General features: G+C 33.3%; 1 protein-coding gene across 1 annotated transcript; it reads left to right on the plus strand.

Moving 5' to 3' along the window:
- Positions 1–171: 171 nt before the first annotated feature.
- On the plus strand, positions 172–5,911 carry LOTGIDRAFT_236226 (hypothetical protein). Its single transcript, XM_009066524.1, has 7 exons — positions 172–266; positions 773–782; positions 930–1,144; positions 1,820–1,944; positions 4,576–4,742; positions 5,057–5,156; positions 5,346–5,911. The coding sequence occupies exons 3-7, from the start codon at positions 964–966 to the stop codon at positions 5,388–5,390; spliced, it is 618 nt and encodes a 205-aa protein (XP_009064772.1). The 5' UTR covers positions 172–266; positions 773–782; positions 930–963; the 3' UTR covers positions 5,391–5,911.
- Positions 5,912–16,979: the final 11,068 nt, after the last annotated feature.

Below are 16,979 nucleotides of genomic sequence, written 5' to 3' on the forward strand. Positions count from 1 at the left end.
GATTATCCAGCTCAGACAGCTGATTCAAAAGTTTTGGAAATTCGTATAGCGAATTTAGTCTGGTTGAGCGAAAATGTACCGCGGGAGAAAACGCGTGGTGACGTTATGGTTTCTGATTGGTTGGTTTCTATCAGCCGAGGTGAAGTCGTCGGATGACATAAACAGGCAATTGTTAACCGGGATAAATTTCTTACGATTCGTCTGATCAGATTTGTTACGTTTAGCCGAGAAAGATAGAACGATTTGCTCATATTGAACATTCCATTTAGAATTTGTAAGTATTACATTTTTAAACCTTTTTTTTTTTATATGCTCTCTTGTTTTACTTTTTGGAAAGACGATTTGAAAAGGGAAAATGAAAGTTGGAGATTGGACTTTGGACTTTACAAAGTCAAAACAAGACATGCATTGCTGGAATGTCAAGAGAATTACATATCTAAATATGTTTGTGTCTTATCTTTCAAGATTTATATTCTGTCTAGATTGCAAGATCACATTTTACTCTCATGAATGAAGGATTGCCTTTGAGTTTGATTTTTATTTAGGCTAGATCTTGGCATCTATCCTGGCCTTAAATTTTTTAAAGAAAAGTCAAAGAGTAAAGAGTTGTCAACTCAAACATCAACTGATCAAAAATATGTTCAAATTTCAGTATGGTCTATTATAGTCTATGTGCCATGGACAGTAGATCTAGTAGGCTAGGTCATACAAAATATTTTATTTTAGCCAGTGCTAATGAATTGACATTGTCAAGACATGGACTCAGCTAGGCTTAGTAGCCTGCTCACTGCTAACAAAATTTTGGATATAAAATCCTCTTTAGGTGATCAATCCAGCTAGTTTTAGAAGTGTGGAGTTATTATGAGCAAAGTAAGCTATAGGTGTCTTTATTATTACTATTCATAACATTTTCAAATCATTTTTTTCAGTTCTAGAACTTTAGTGTATTAAAGCCGCTGTAGAATGGCCAGTTGTCAAGCCTTGTTTCTACGTGGTACTGTGTTGTTTACAGTTGGAGTGTTTTTTGCCCTTGTTTTAAATTTACTGCAAGTTCAAAGACATGTGACCGTGTTTCCCCCAGAAGTTTTAGCCAGTATATTTTCTTCAGCTTGGTGGATTCCACCTAGTTGTGGCACTGCTGCTGGTAAGTTCACTTTTTACTTTTTATTGTTGACCCTATGCAACATAAATTTAGTACCTGGTATTGTTTAGATCAATCTGACCACAGAAAACAAGCTAGTTAAACACAATATTTTGTATATATATTGAAATTTGATGCAAATAAATTTTAAGCAAATGTAACAGCTGTTGAATAACAATTAAAGATTTTAATCTCTGCTGAAAATACTGTGTTACTGTATTGATTCTGAATTCTTTTTAATTACATTGGCATTATTTATTACTCTATTCAGCAATCCTTTTGCACATTGCTTGATACTATGAAAAACTACTGTATTTAAAGATGGGTTTCCTTAATTTTTAGTGTCAAATTAAGCATACTAAATGATTAATTGGTGTTTCTAATGAATTATCATGTATTCTTAATCATATCATTATGTTCTTATTACATATAATTAAGAGTTTTAATTAATCATAAATGTCCATGTATGTACAATCTGGATAAACAAAATAAGACTTTTTGACCTTTCTTGATCGGTCACTCATTGGAATTCTGCTGGTAATTCTCCTCTAATTTAGCTAATTATGAATTAATTATGGACATGTGAGACAAACTGGAATTTTTCCAAGTCATTAGAACGCCTCACAAATGAAAATAAGGGAACCCATCTTTAAAGCTGTCGTATATTTTCTATTACAGCTGTAATAGGTCTCCTGTATCCATGCCTAGATACTAAACTAGGTGAAACACAGTATTATAAACGAGAATGGTCTAGTGTTATGAGATGTGTGGCTGTATTTGTTGGTATCAACCATGCTAGTGCTGTATCCTTTAAATCATGAATTAATGACTTGAAACTGGGGTTAAAATTAATGGAGTGGCTTTGGCTACTTCCCTGGAACCGCGGTGGCTCAGTGAGTTAGACGCTTGCTCGCTAACCTGAAGGTCCAGGGTTCAATCCCGGCATAGGTCAGCATAATACCTTTGGATTTTTCAACCCGGTTTCCCCCTGTCAGTGATGCAGGTAAGAGGGGCTGACATGGAAAAAGCGTCTAGTCGTTCGGATGGGACAATAAACTGAGGCCCCGTGTGCTACAGGCTGTGCACATTAAAGATCCCTCGACAGTTGGAAATCGAAAAAGAGCAGGCTAATGCCGCTGTCCTGGCAAAATTTCCCTCATGCCACCCTGCATAAGTACCGTTCAGGATTTTGTAAGACTCTCTCATTTCCTCATTTTTTGACTCAAGGTTCTTAGAATTTATATTTTCCATAAGGTAATCTCTCATCGAAAAGAGCATTTGATTGGTTAAATATCAAATGATCTAGAACAAGAAATCCATTACAATATTGTCAGATCATGGATGGCTTGTGAAATTGCCGGCTGAAAAAACAGGAATAAACCTTGATCTGATTGCTTTGAAAAAGCTTAAGCTCCAGTCAAACCTTTATAGAGTATTTAACCTTAAAGATGGGTTTCCTTATTTTTTAATGTCAAATTAAGCAAACAATTTGATTAATTGGTGTTTCTAATTAGCATGTATTCTTAATCATATCATTTTGTTCTTATTGCATATAATAAAAGTTCTAACCAATCATAAATGCTCATGTATGAACAGACTGGATAAACAAAAAAAGAATTTTTAACCTTTCTTGATAGGTCATTCATTGGAATTCTGCTGGTAATTCTCTTCTATTTTAGCTAATTATGAATTAATTATGGACATGTGAGACAAACTGGTATTTTTCCAAGTCATTAGAAGACCTCTACTTTCTATTCATATAAGTATTAGCATTTTCATTTTCATTTTCATAAATGAAAATAAGGGAACCCATCTTTAAATACCTTCTCCTTTTGGAGAATTTCTGAACAAAGAAGTAGAGTAACAAAAGGGATATAAAATAAAGATGAGGAAATATTTTGCGTTTAGGTCACAATATACTTTCTGCTCTGTACAAGTGTTTCTCCAATAAAATTTTGTTGACTTGAAATTTATTAGGGTCACCCTGACACAGGCTATTATGTTGCAAATCAGTGTACAGTAAACTTGACATGGTTGATAAATTATTTTCTTTGATGATTCACTTTAAATATAAATCTTATGTCAGAGACTTAAAGGGCTAGTAGTCTAAATATTTACTTTAACAGCTGATAGAGCTCAATTTCAGCTATCTGTTTAGTGGTGTAAATATTTACTTTAACAGCTGATAGAGCTCAATTTCCAACTATTGATATAGTAGTCAAATATTTACTTTAACAGCTGATAGAGCTCAATTTCAAACTATTGATATAGTAGTCTAAATATTTACTTTAACGGCTGATAGAGCTCAATTTCCTACTATTGATATAGTAGTCTAAATATTTACTTTAACGGCTGATAGAGCTTAATTTCCAACTAATGATATAGTAGTCTTAATTTTTACTTTAACAACTGATAGAGCTTAATTTCAGCTCTCTGTTTAGTGGTGTAAATAAGCTTATATTGACTTTACAAGCTGACAAAGCTTAATTAAGCATCTTAATATTTACTAAACCAACTGACAGCTCAATTTCAGCAATCTGTATCTTAATATTTACTAAACCAACTGACAGCTCAATTTCAGCTACCTGTATCTTAATATGTACTAAACCAACTGACAGCTCAATTTCAGCTATCTGTATCTTAATATTTACTAAACCAACTGACAGCTCAATTTCAGCAATCTGTATCTTAATATTTATTAAACCAACTGACAGCTCAATTTCAGCAATCTGTATCTTAATATTTACTAAACCAACTGACAGCTCAATTTCAGCAATCTGAATCTTAATATTTACAAAATCAACTGACAGCTCAATTTCAGCAATCTGTATCTTAATATTTACTAAACCAACTGACAGCTCAATTTCAGCAATCTGTATCTTAATATTTACTAAACCAACTGACAGCTCAATTTCAGCAATCTCTATCTTAATATTTACTAAACCAACTGACAGCTCAATTTCAGCTATCTGTATCTTAATATTTACTAAACCAACTGACAGCTCAATTTCAGCAATCTGTATCTTAATATTTACTAAACCAACTGACAGCTCAATTTCAGCAATCTGTATCTTAATATTTACAAAATCAACTGACAGCTCAATTTCAGCAATCTGTATCTTAATATTTACTAAACCAACTGACAGCTCAATTTCAGCAATCTGTATCTTAATATTTACTAAACCAACTGACAGCTCAATTTCAGCTATCTTTATAGGTGTCAAAATATTTGATTGACTGATAGGAGCTTAATTTCAAGAGCTAATTTCTCATTTGATAATTGATATTTTGTAATGTTTTTTGAGAGGATTTATAACATAATTTTTTAAGCCAAAATCTTTTGTCTGTGGCCCATTAATTAGGGGCATGAGAAAACAGACCTGGCATGTATCAAGCTAATCCTATTTCCAGAAATTTCCTTAACCCTGCACTAGAAAATTGATTTTGCTAATAACATGCAGCTATCAGTAACATTAGCAGCTATGTCAATTGGGTTGTGGTGGTTGTTTGATAGATCTAGGAGTGGCTTTGGTCTTGGTGTTGGTATAGCAGTTCTTGCCACCTTCGTTACTCAGTTACTGGTCTACCATGGTGTTTATAGGTAAGAATTTCTTTGCTTTAGGCTACTTCTTCAGTGAGAATGGAATCCAGGATGGCCAAAAGTTTCTCTTTTTAGTGGAGCTGAAAAGTGGCTCAAATCTGTTAAGTGGGGCGAAGGAGAGTCTAAGCTCTGTTAAGAGAAGGGGCTCAGAGACAATCTATGAAGAAGAGCCGGTGTGGCTCAGTGAGCCAAAGTAATGAAAAAAGGTTCCTAATTGCACTAAGCACAATACAGCTGGTGCCAAGCTGAAAATACAATTCCATTTCTTCTAAATGTTGAGTATTTTTTTTAAAAAAGAACTTGTGGAATTTCAGGTATACAGAGCCAGACTTCTTGTTTGTTAGATCTTGGTTACCATGCATATTTTTCTCTGGTGGTGTTACCATGGGTAATATTGGAAGACAACTTGCTATGGTAGGTCAACAATATTCACTGCGTCTTCATATTATAGAATATTCTCATTGTAAATTTCTCACTCCTGTTGAGTAAGTTAACTACACTGTGGAGGATTGTTTATCCAAAACAAGTGTCAAAACATGGGATGAGCTTTCAGAGGAAGAAGTGTCATTCATTCATTCATTCATTCATTCATTGTTTTTGTAGTATGATGAAGTTGATACTGGGAATGCTAAAGAAAAGAATGATTGAAAAAGGATAGAGAGAAGAAAGGATGAACAAAGAGGAATAAATCTGTTAAATTATTGTTGGTTTGGATAAATTTGGATCTCATTACCTCAGTTAACTTTCTTGATCATCATGTCTCATATCATACTGGATGACCACATCTACTCATACCTTTGACTGGAAGGTTATGTCTACTCATATGATTTACTGGAAAGTTTCTTATCATCCTGAATGGACTATCTTTTGATTCAAGAACTCTGCTTACTACTACTTCATTGGACTGGATGATCAAATCTATTGGTAAATCCCAAGGCAAGATGAAGTCTAATTACTGGAAGTCTTCATCTTTACTGGGCATCCATGTCTACTTTTTCATCATCATAGTGGACAAAATCTGCATACTTCTGAAAGAAGCCTACTTCTAGACTGTCTATCTGTACATTTTACTGGATCATAAAGTCTACTCGTAATCTATCCTGGAAGATAAAGCCTATACTATTCATAAATTCTCCATAAATCATTATTGGAAGAAGTCAACTCTAGAAGCCAAAGAAGAAGTTAACGTCTACATCATACCTCATTATTTTTATCAAAAGATGCAATATTGTCAAGTCACATTAATTCCAATGTTACTGAAGTGAAAATGGAGATCAGTTTGATGAGAAAAAGACTCAAATATTAGAAGAGATAGGACTCATTTTTATATATTTCATGTTCTGTGAAATCAGTTTTTGCTGCGAGATACTCGGAATGTGTTGTCAAGGAATTCCACCATTTTGAATACTCTGGAGTTAAAGTATTTCCAAAAGTGACAATTTTGAACTAATGTACTAAGTACATCTTTTTTGCAAATGCAAATCTACCCAAATGAGAGGTAGAAATTTGGTATGAATCTGAAACAATTGTTTTGAATAGAAAGCAAGTGTGTGTTTATGCTGGGTGCAAGACAAAGCTTAGCTTTGGGTTTTTTTTAATGAAATAATTTTGATAGTTATTTGATTGCTATAGGGCAAACTATATTATGTGCCCTTTGCACCAGGCATCTGTCTTGATATGTAAAGAATTTTGTTAGATATGCCAAAATATAGCTGTTCCCTTGGTGTAGAGTTCAAGCAGATATCTCACAGGCTGAAACCCACCAACCGGAAGTAGATACTTTGAAACGATGGGTGTAAATTTTTTTAGTATTTTTATTGAACAATAGTTAGATTGGTATGAAGAAGAACACTGAAGGAGATATAAAATAGGTCTTGTGTGATGGGAAAATATTCAATGAAACGGTTTATATAAGGTTGGGATCATGTTTCATTACGGTAAATGGTAGAAAATGGTCTGAAGCTGAGGTGGTCGTGATAAGTGTTAGCTACATTCTCATATATATACTATTATAGAAAGAGTCGTCTATTGATAGAAACAGATGCCTGTGAGATATCTGCCAACAAGAAAAATTAGGTATATTCTCCTCTAATTATTGGCTTTACCAGTTGATAGATCTTGAAGGTATTCTAAAGTGTTTTTCCAGCCTTTGTATGTGGTGTATCAGGATAAGTATGAATTAAAATCAGAATGAAGCTATAAGTGTCCCTGATACACATACAAAGACATGAAAAGCAAGGGTTTCAATGGAAGCTACAGGTGTCCAACACCAACAAAGGCTACAAAACCTCTTTTTAATCAGCTAATTTTCAGCTACTCTTCTTAATTTACTAAAAAAAAATATTAGCTTCAGTTTTTTAGGGCTGGTAAATCAAATATTTAGAAGACTACATGCCTTTAAGGTACCATATTTTAGAGATAATTCCATGTGTGAAAATAGTCAAAAAGAGGGTGCTATATAAGCCTAAATGTACATAAATAGTATAAATGAAAATGGAAAAATGGTTACCCTAATTATCTTTATGAGAGTGAGTGGATCTGAATGTGGCTTCCCTATTGTCCTAAATGCATATAAACTGTATAAATGGAATTTGGGTTTGCTCTATATTCTAAATGTTCAAAAACTGAATGAATGGAAGGTGTAAGTGGTTACTCTATTATCTTAATGAGAGTGAGTGAATCTGAATGTGGCTTCCCTATTGTCCTAAATGCATATAAACTGTATAAATGGAATGTGAATTTGGGTTTGCCCTATATTCTAAATGTTCAAAAACTGAATGAATGGAAGGTGTAAGTGGTTACTCTATTATCTTAATGAGAGTGAGTGGATCTGAATGTGGCTTCCCTATTGTCCTAAATGCATATAAACTGTATAAATGGAATGTGAATTTGGGTTTGCTCTATATTCTAAATGTTCAAAAATTGAATGAATGGAAGGTGTAAGTGGTTACTCTATTATTCCAAGTGTATATAGAAGAATAAATGGATGAAGAATGAATGAATGAATGAAAATTGGGAAGTTTTATGCAAGTGTTTTTTTGTTTCAATATTTTGGGATATGATATATATATATATCTATCTTCGGCGAAGAAATTCTAAAGACATAATGTTTTGTTCATAGAGTTATTGTTTTATTCATATTTTTATTTTTGGTTCAGATGAAGCTCATAGGATATATCTGAGCATTTTTATGACTTAAGCTAAGGTTCCATATACGCGTCATGCGTTAAAAATCGAAATGGTTGGTTTGAGAGGGTGTGATTCTATATATATGAAAGTGGTATCAGTCAAATGGTCTCCGTCACGCGTCAAAAAAAAAAATCGCCGAGTGTAGCAATTTGATGCCTTTCCATGCGTGATCTCCCAAATGTGACGGATTTTGTGGGGTTTTTATGCACCAAAGCATCCATCTGTCTAGAAGTCTGTGCATCAAAAGAAAGATAACGCATACGTTTAATGCACATATGGAATCATATTTGACGAATGACGGATCCGCAAGAGCCAATTATGTCCGCATCTGCATGACACGTATATGGAATCCTTAAGGACATGAAATTTGATAAGATCTTATCAGTAAGCTTATATATGCCAAGATTAATTTTTGTAGATTGCCACAATTCTCTTTATAAGATGGATTAAGCCTGTTACTAGTTTTATTTTGGTTGAACTGTATTGTTACTATTTATAACTTGTACATAGAAATGGCAGAATAAAAAAAAAGAAGAGAAATCCAATAAAAAAAAAAATTAATATATGATTTGTATTTTCTAACTTTCTTCGTAATGGTATTTGTCAGTGGAGACCATGGTTGGTGTGATAGTTTCTAACATTTAAGCTTAAAGATGGGTTCCCTTATTTTTTAGTGTCAAATTAAGTAAATTTTTTGAATAATAGGTGTTTCTAATGAATTATCATGTATTCTTTATCATATCATTTTGTTCTTTTATGGCATTTAATTTAAGTTTTAACCAATCATAAATGTCCATGTATGTACAGTCTGGATAAACAAAAAAGACTTTTTGACCTTTTTTGATCGGTCACTCATTGGAATTCTGCTGGTAATTCTCTTCTAATTTAGCTAATTATGAATTAATTATGGACATGTGAGACAAACTGGTATTTTTCCAAGTCATTAGAACACCTCTACTTTCTATTCATATAAGTTTTAGCATAAATGAAAATGAGGGAAACTATCTTTAAATGTGCCAATAACAGACAAGACTGTAAAATTCAGTCAAATAATTCTACAGCTCTAGTCAGATATGAATGACAATTAATGTCGGATCATCACTCAAGAGCTATAGTCATACATGACTTGCAATTAATTCAAACCACCCTTTGAAATAGGCTTGTCTTTAATTCAGCTCAGTGTCTGATAAACAGAATCAATGACAAGCCTAATTCAGCTCATTGTCTGATAAACAGAATCAATGACAAGCCTAATTCAGCTCAGTGTCTGATAAACAGAATCAATGACAAGCCTAATTCAGCTCCATGTCTGATTAACAGAATCAATGACAAGCCTAATTCAGCTCAGTGTCTGATAACCAGAATCAATGACATGCCTAATTCAGCTCCATGTCTGATTAACAGAATCAATGACAAGCCTAATTCAGCTCATTGTCTGATAACCAGAATCAATGACAAGCCTAATTCAGCTCAGTGTCTGATTAACAGAATCAATGACAAGCCTAATTCAAAGGGTAGTTGTACTTAAAAAAAGCGATTTGCCTTGCATTAAGGGAGACTTTATGTGACGTTTGTTATCTTGATTCTTATTGTGCCATAGGCTCATTGTGTTTATCTGAATGATCTACAAAATTCATGTCGGGAGCCCCAAAACAAAAAGACAAAATCTTCAATAATAATATGTTCTCTTTGAATATTTATAATACAATAATAAAAAGACAAAAAAAAGCTAAATAAGGCAAAATTATTGACATTTTTCTACAATTTGTAATTTCCTGTACATAAGAATTCATACATACAATAATAACAAGGAGTTATTCCCCTTTAGCTAAGATATAGACCTTAAACTCTATATTATATCCTAAATATTAATTTATATCTCTATAACAAGCCATATAGACCTAATAGAACTAGAACTCTCCCCTATAAATGGATATAGATCTCATGGGTCTTATATCCCTCTTTAGAGTCAAATATAGCATTCACATTTCTTATACTTTGGGTCTATATCCTTAGAATATGTTCAGGGTTTATATCCTCATTATAAGATAAATCTAAAATCAAACACTATTAATACTTCAATATTCATCTCATTAAGCTCAATTACAATTTTGGGGTTTAACTAATTTTAACTAATTATCCTAAACATGGGCCTATTCTGGAAATGGTCAATATGAGTATATATTCATCAGTGAACTTACCTGGTGTCATAAAGTTACAACAGAATCCCTGTAAAATCTAGAAAATTGGAAAATTCAAAAAACTAAGTAATTATTGAAAAATAATAGTTTATTGAATATTTATGGATAATTATTAAGTTTTTTTGGATTTATCAGATTATATAAGGATCCTGTTATGTTATTTATGACACCAGGTATATCTACTGATGAATATATGCTCTTATTGGCCAAGTTTAAAATTCTTAAATTTCATGTTAATTCTAAGACGTAGTATCCCTTTAACACAAGCGCTATTCTAAAAGTTTCTTACCATAGCTAACAGTCTATATCTCAGAGGTTTTCTAAAAATGTGTATCAGGTATAATGATAGCATCAATTTGCAACATCCCAATTTTCAATCAGACATCTGTGCTTCCTGCAATTCCACTACAACTAAGTGTTTGATGATGGAACTATTCATATATAAGCCACAAAGCAGTTTTGAATAAATAATCAAATATAATTGATATACCTATTATTAGTTTATATCTCAATGACTGGTGATAGCTATGAACCACACAACTCTCCATTGTGACTCAGGGTTTCTTACAAATAAAATTCACTGTATGTTAAGAAATATAAAAAAAAGTTAAGAATTTATTACAAAATTGCAACCAATCTTGCAAAAATAGCACATTATCAAACTAAAATGATCTAAACAAAGTGATAATTTTGCTGAATTTGTTGCTCCATATATAATAACCATAATCCAGAATTTTCAAAGGATAAAAAATCCATAAATTCTGATACAAGGCAAAACAATACATTTGGCTGAATTTCTGCTTTGAGATTTGTTCATGATAAAATGCATAAGTTAGATATATTTTTAATATAAGTTTCTGATATTCTCTTTCCGGCAGAAATGCATATGAAATATGTTGATATATGAACTTTATATAATAAAGAATATAACCAAAGAGATTATTAAACAACGCAAGTTGGCTGATGACACTGATGCTCTCGAGGGGTACGAGTCAGTTTCAACATCTATCCTTTGATACACGATTTAATTTCTTCACAAACTGATTGTTACATATGGTAAAAGATAGCAACTTCTCTGTGATCACCCAATTTGACCAATTATTGATCATGTAACAGACTGGATATAGGATAGTTATTAAATTTAGCAACCTCTTGTCAATATACAGTTTGGCCAATTACTGATCATGTAACACATGGAGTTTTGGACAGATGACAGAATTCCTACTGCACAATATTTAGTTTTGACGAATCTCATTGGTTAAGAACTATATCCTCAACCAATCAAAATGCAGTGACAGAAATACCTGCCTGCTGGATCAAGGGTTTGATGTTGAACCTGACTCGTGACCCTTGAGGATTCAAGATCAATGTTTGTGAACACTATAAATGTAGTATATATATAAGATATTTTGGCAAAAAGCAAGTCTGCTGTAAAAAGCATGAAAATGTTTTGAATTAAGTACTATTTATAAATATTAACTGAACAAAGTAGGTGAAAAAGACAAATATTAAAAACATACAAAGTGATACATAATTCAGTCGGCTCTACCAAATTTTCTGAAATATTGTCTTTAAGTAGTATCTATACAGTTGATCTGGATGCACTTGCCAGACATGTCTGAATAAATATTGAAATGTCTCCATGTAGATCTGTCAAAATAAACAAGTTTTGGCAGATTCTTTATTTACCTCCTCTCTGCAAATTGTCCGACTAACAAAATTGTAATGCAACCTCCCTGTTGTGAATACAATATTTCTGAATTCAGATCACAGATTTCCAGATCGCTCGAACAAATTCCTGCAAGTTTCCAATGGTTCCGAATATGATGATCTCACTAGGTCGCTGAAAGCTTTCAATTTTTGGCAGTGAAATGTAGCATAAATGATTCCATGAGATGAAAAAGTTAACATGAAATTTGACAGGGGAGGTGGGGAACACTACAAGACCCAAAACAAATACATGCTAAATAACATCCATCTCTTTAAAATAAGAAAGCGGATGAGGTCACTTTACTCTTCATTCGAGGTCCTAAACATTTTTAAAAGTCACACTCAATTGGAGAGTTCTGAGCAGGTTCTGTTTCTTCCAATTCTGCCTTAATTTGCCCTCAAACAAACAATATGGAAGAGGAATTTTCAGGTTTTTTTTTATTTTCTTCTCCATTTTGAATTCTGTCTGCACCTACCAATTTTTTGGAACACTGTCTTAAAGGGATACTATGTCTTAGAATTAACATAAAATTTAAGAATTTTAAACTTGGCCAATAAGAGCCAGTAGATATACCTGGTGTCATAAATAACATAACAGGATCCTTATATAATCCAATAAATCCAAAAAAATTAATAAATATACAATTAACTATTGAAATATTATGATTAAGCGTTTTTCAATAATTACTTATTTTTATGAATTTTCCAATTTTCTAGATTTTACAGGGATTCTGTTGTAACTTTATGACACCAGGTAAGTTCACTGATGAATATATACTCATATTGACCATTTCGAGAACTTAAATTTTATGTTCATTCTAAGACGTAGTATCACTTTAAGTCTGTTCCAACATGTTTTTTTGAATGTCCAGTTTGATTTCATGAAATTCCGAAAAACAAGTTATCAAATCCATTAGAAAATACTAAATTTTGTAAATTGTGAAAAAAATCTGGTCGAATCAAAATTAATAAAAATATGCATATAAGAACACTTGCTACCACTCTACCCTTGCATTGTCAACTCCACAGTTTTATATTAATTTTGTAAAAATATTTCAAAATTTTTTCTGTCATTAATTAAATTAAGAATGAAATGTTAGCTCTTCTTAATAAGACTAAATATAAATTAATTATTTTAAATATTTCATAAGTTAATTGACTGATATACCAAAACAACACAACATTTAAACAGAGGACCTGCTTAAAAATACAGAATTAGATTTCTATTTTGGAGTATTTTAGGAAAAGCGTATCCCTTTTGCTTGAAATGTGCTTGAAATTTCGATTCATAAAAGCGGTAAAACAAAATGGTAACAGTTAAATGTTGTGTTGTGTTGTTTTGTATAAGAAAAATCATGCAAACAATTTGTCAAAAAAATGACTGAGAACAAAATAATGAATGAATGAAATGAAATGAGATGCCCATTATTTCAGTTGCAAGTATTTGATTTTTTTTTCATTAGAATTTCTTTTAAAAAGTTCCAAATATGTGCCCAATATAATTTTGGCAAATTCATTATTGCTTTATATGTTAAAAAAGTATGGGCCAATTCCACCAAAATATAAATTGAACTTAGCAATCTTAACCAATACTGTTTGGTATTTTGGCGTAATAAGCTGCCCATACTGAACAGAACTTCATCATGGTTTAGAGCGATATCAAAATGCAAAAAAATCATAGGCCAATTCCACAAAAATATAAATTGAACTAAATAACCTAAACTAATACTGCCTGATATTTTGGCTTAATACGCTGCCTATAATGAAGGAGAATTGGGCATCTCTCTGACATGATTTAGAGATAGAATGGACGATCATATGCTTTCATTAGACCTAGTGACGACAAATCGGGCGTACTTCCGCGTAAACGTTCCTGTTGCAACCACAATTTCAAATTACGATTTTTTCTCATTGAATTGTCTCTGATAGCTGGTTGTAGTTGCTCCCAAGCTGATATTTCATCCTTTGAACCCTGGGCGGCCATGATTGTTTTGATGTTATCCCAATCACCAATCCCACCAACAGTATGTCGCCTGATGCCTCTCTTTGATTTCTTTGTATTAGTCGAAGTTTCCCCTTGATTATTAGAATTGTTTTTCACTTGATTTTCAGTGGAAAAAGTTACCTCCCTTTTCTGAGGTTGTTCGCTTTTAAATGTTTTTAAACTATTGGAATATTTGTTGTTATCTTTGTTAGAATGCGTTAATGACAATGGTGAAGTAAGTTTTTTGGAAACTGGTCGTCGATTTTCACTGGGATTGCATGTCCACTGAACTAAACTTATTGTACCAGTTGCGGAGGGATTAGGCGTCTGGCTTCCTGTTTGAAGTTGAGGATTGCGCTCAAATCTTGAAGCTATTCCAATCTTAGTTTCCGACTTGTGAGACCGATGCAGACTTGGGTCTTGAAATTTCTTGTCTTGCACATTTGAAGTGGACATGACTAAATTTTGCGGATATCGCGGCAGAATAACTGGTTGAGATTTCAGCTCCACATAAGAGGGAGGCGACTCTGGGGAAAGAGGCAAATCGAAGTCTTTTTCATCCAGTACATCACTTATTGTACTGGCACTAGCACTGCTTGAATCAGTTCGACTTTTCCGTGAACTGCCATTAAGCTTATATTTGGGATTTGAAAGAATTTGAAGTTTTTGATCGAATGTTGTTGTTAAATCTGTTAATAAATCAAGGCCGTCCTCGGAATCAGTTGACGCCCACGAATTTCTGTCTTGTTTATCCAGTAAGTCGATCAACGAATCTAAGGATCCGTGACGGTAAGCTGCACTATTACGATTTAATGTTCGGGGGTGTCTTTTTTGACTGCTGGATCTGTGTTGATTGTCTTTGGGTGTGTCTGTATCGTAGTTTCGGGATCGCCTGTAATTATGGGGATGATCAGAATATTTGCCATGCACATGATGTGGATTAGTATCTAACATATTTTCTAAGGAACCAGCTCGAGGCACACACGGAGCTAGCGAGTCTAAACTACCCAACATTCCAGATTTAGTAGGTTTATCGCGAGCGCGAGTGTTACCTATACTGATAAGATATTTACCACTGTCGACTGCTTCAGGTCTGTCAGATAACGGTGACGGATCTTTCACGTCACTGTCAGATCTTGTACCACAGATGACTGGATGAGCTCGAGCTAAAAGATAGCCCTGATTTCTTCCACCTCTAGGCTGATTGGAAGAGTATGGTGGCGATGTCTCTGGCCTAGAGGACATGGAATTAATTTTACTAGTAAAATCACTGAAACGTAGATTCAACAAATCTTCCACACTGTGACTATCCTCTCGTTCCATCTCTTCTTTCGTTCGCTGATACTCTTGTTCGTAACGCTGTTGCTCTTGACGACGCTTCTCCATATCCTTCCGCCTTTGCTCCTCACGCTCAATGATCAAACTTGTGTCCTTCTTGATTTTCCGTAAACGATCTAGCGTGTCTCGACTCAGATTCCAGCTCGTGTCTAAGCTGTGAGACATCTCAAGCTCGTCATTGCGATCCATTAGCGAATCCTCTGAGTAATGACGAGTGAATGCACGAGCGTTAGGATCAGCCTTTTGGAAAATCATCTGCCACTCCTGCTCATAAGGAGGAGGAGGGGGTGGGGGTTTCCTATCATAAACAGGCACTGGTCGTGGAGGTTTACGATCAAGAAATTCCTCCGAGAAGCTTGTTGTGATGCCATGTTTTGATTGAGAGTGGCTGTAAGGTGGTGGAGGTCCTTGACGATGAAGATCCAAGTCACCGTAGGCAGGAGGAGAACAGTCTAGCTCATCGCAACTTTTACTGGTCTCCTTAGATTTCATCTTCCTATTGGCTGCCGTGATTATTGACGAAACTATTTCTCGTGCATAAATTTGAGAATCCAGCTCTTCTGCAATTGAAATCATAAAAGTTAATATTGCTGCATGTCTTAAATATTGCTTTTCATGAAATGACATTCTATGCCAGAATATTTAGGACTTGAGCTAACGAAATGAGCTAATGAAATGAGCTAATGAAATGAGCTAACGAAATGAGCTAATGAAATTAACTTTTGTGCTGAGATTGTGCTTGCAATGGAAAGCAGTTTGTCATGAGGGAAATTTGACCAATTTGTGATTTTTTATTCTCAAATTGGATGAGTCATAAATTAATAACCAATACAACTTACCATCATCGTCTTTAAGAACTCTACTGGTATCAGCGGAGCTGCAGGGAGGTGAGGTGTCTTTCTGTTGCTCTAGGGGTACATGATCATCATGATCCCAGGAACTGAAGAACCACTCATACTGAAACACAAAGGGGAGCAAGATTTCAATATCATTCAGCCATCCTGGTATCAGTCTGACTGGGTTTGTCACCTCTACATCCTTAAATAGTCCACAGAGCTATCTCGCATTTGTGCTGGTCAAGATAGCTACAAATGTTTCTGTTTTTGAACCAGGAATTTTTCTTTGCAAATGGCCAATGTTCAGTGAGTGTAATTTTAGCCAAACTGTTTGATTTTGAAGGATCCTTAACATACCATGGGTCCTTTTTAAGTGTCCCATCGTTTCAACCATGACCATTTTTCCATGTCCGCCCATCATTGTTTCAATACCCATATAAAACAAGCAATCGAGGAATAAAGGGGAATAACTACTTACATGTATAATAATACTCTCTACAATACGACATTGATCTGACATATCAGTTACCATGGAGAGAGTGTCATCGTTTGATTTCCGTATCAACGTAGGTCCGAACATTATTGCTAGATTCTTAGCGTCCATCTAAAAAAAAATAAATAAAAATAAATTACCAATGAATAAATGTATAAATTAATAAAAAATAAAAAATACAAAAATAAATAAATACACATCATAATAAATAAATAAAAAAATAAAAAAATAAATAAATACTCATCATAATAAATAAATAAAAATAAATTACTAATGAATAAATGTATAAATTAATAAAAAATAAAAACAAAAAAATAAATAAATACACATCATAATAAATAAATAAAAAAATAAAAAAATAAATAAATACTCATCATAATAAATAAATAAAAATAAATTACTAATGAATAAATGTATAAATTAATAAAAAATAAAAAAATAAAAATAAATAAATTTATACAATATACATCATAATAAATAAATAAG

The sequence above is a fragment of the Lottia gigantea genome, assembly GCF_000327385.1.
Source record: "Lottia gigantea unplaced genomic scaffold LOTGIsca_77, whole genome shotgun sequence".
NCBI classification, from domain to species: domain Eukaryota; kingdom Metazoa; phylum Mollusca; class Gastropoda; family Lottiidae; genus Lottia; species Lottia gigantea.

What these genes read in the sequence shown, in the direction of transcription:
- LOTGIDRAFT_236226 (XM_009066524.1), top strand. Translation starts at nt 964, where the DNA reads ATGGCCAGTTGTCAAGCCTTGTTTCTACGTGGTACTGTGTTGTTTACA. An exon ending in TAGTTGTGGCACTGCTGCTG is followed by an intron (nt 1,145 to 1,819) that starts GTAAGTTCACTT and finishes TTTCTATTACAG; the next exon opens with CTGTAATAGGTCTCCTGTAT. An exon ending in TTGGAAGACAACTTGCTATG is followed by an intron (nt 5,157 to 5,345) that starts GTAGGTCAACAA and finishes TTGTTTTTGTAG; the next exon opens with TATGATGAAGTTGATACTGG.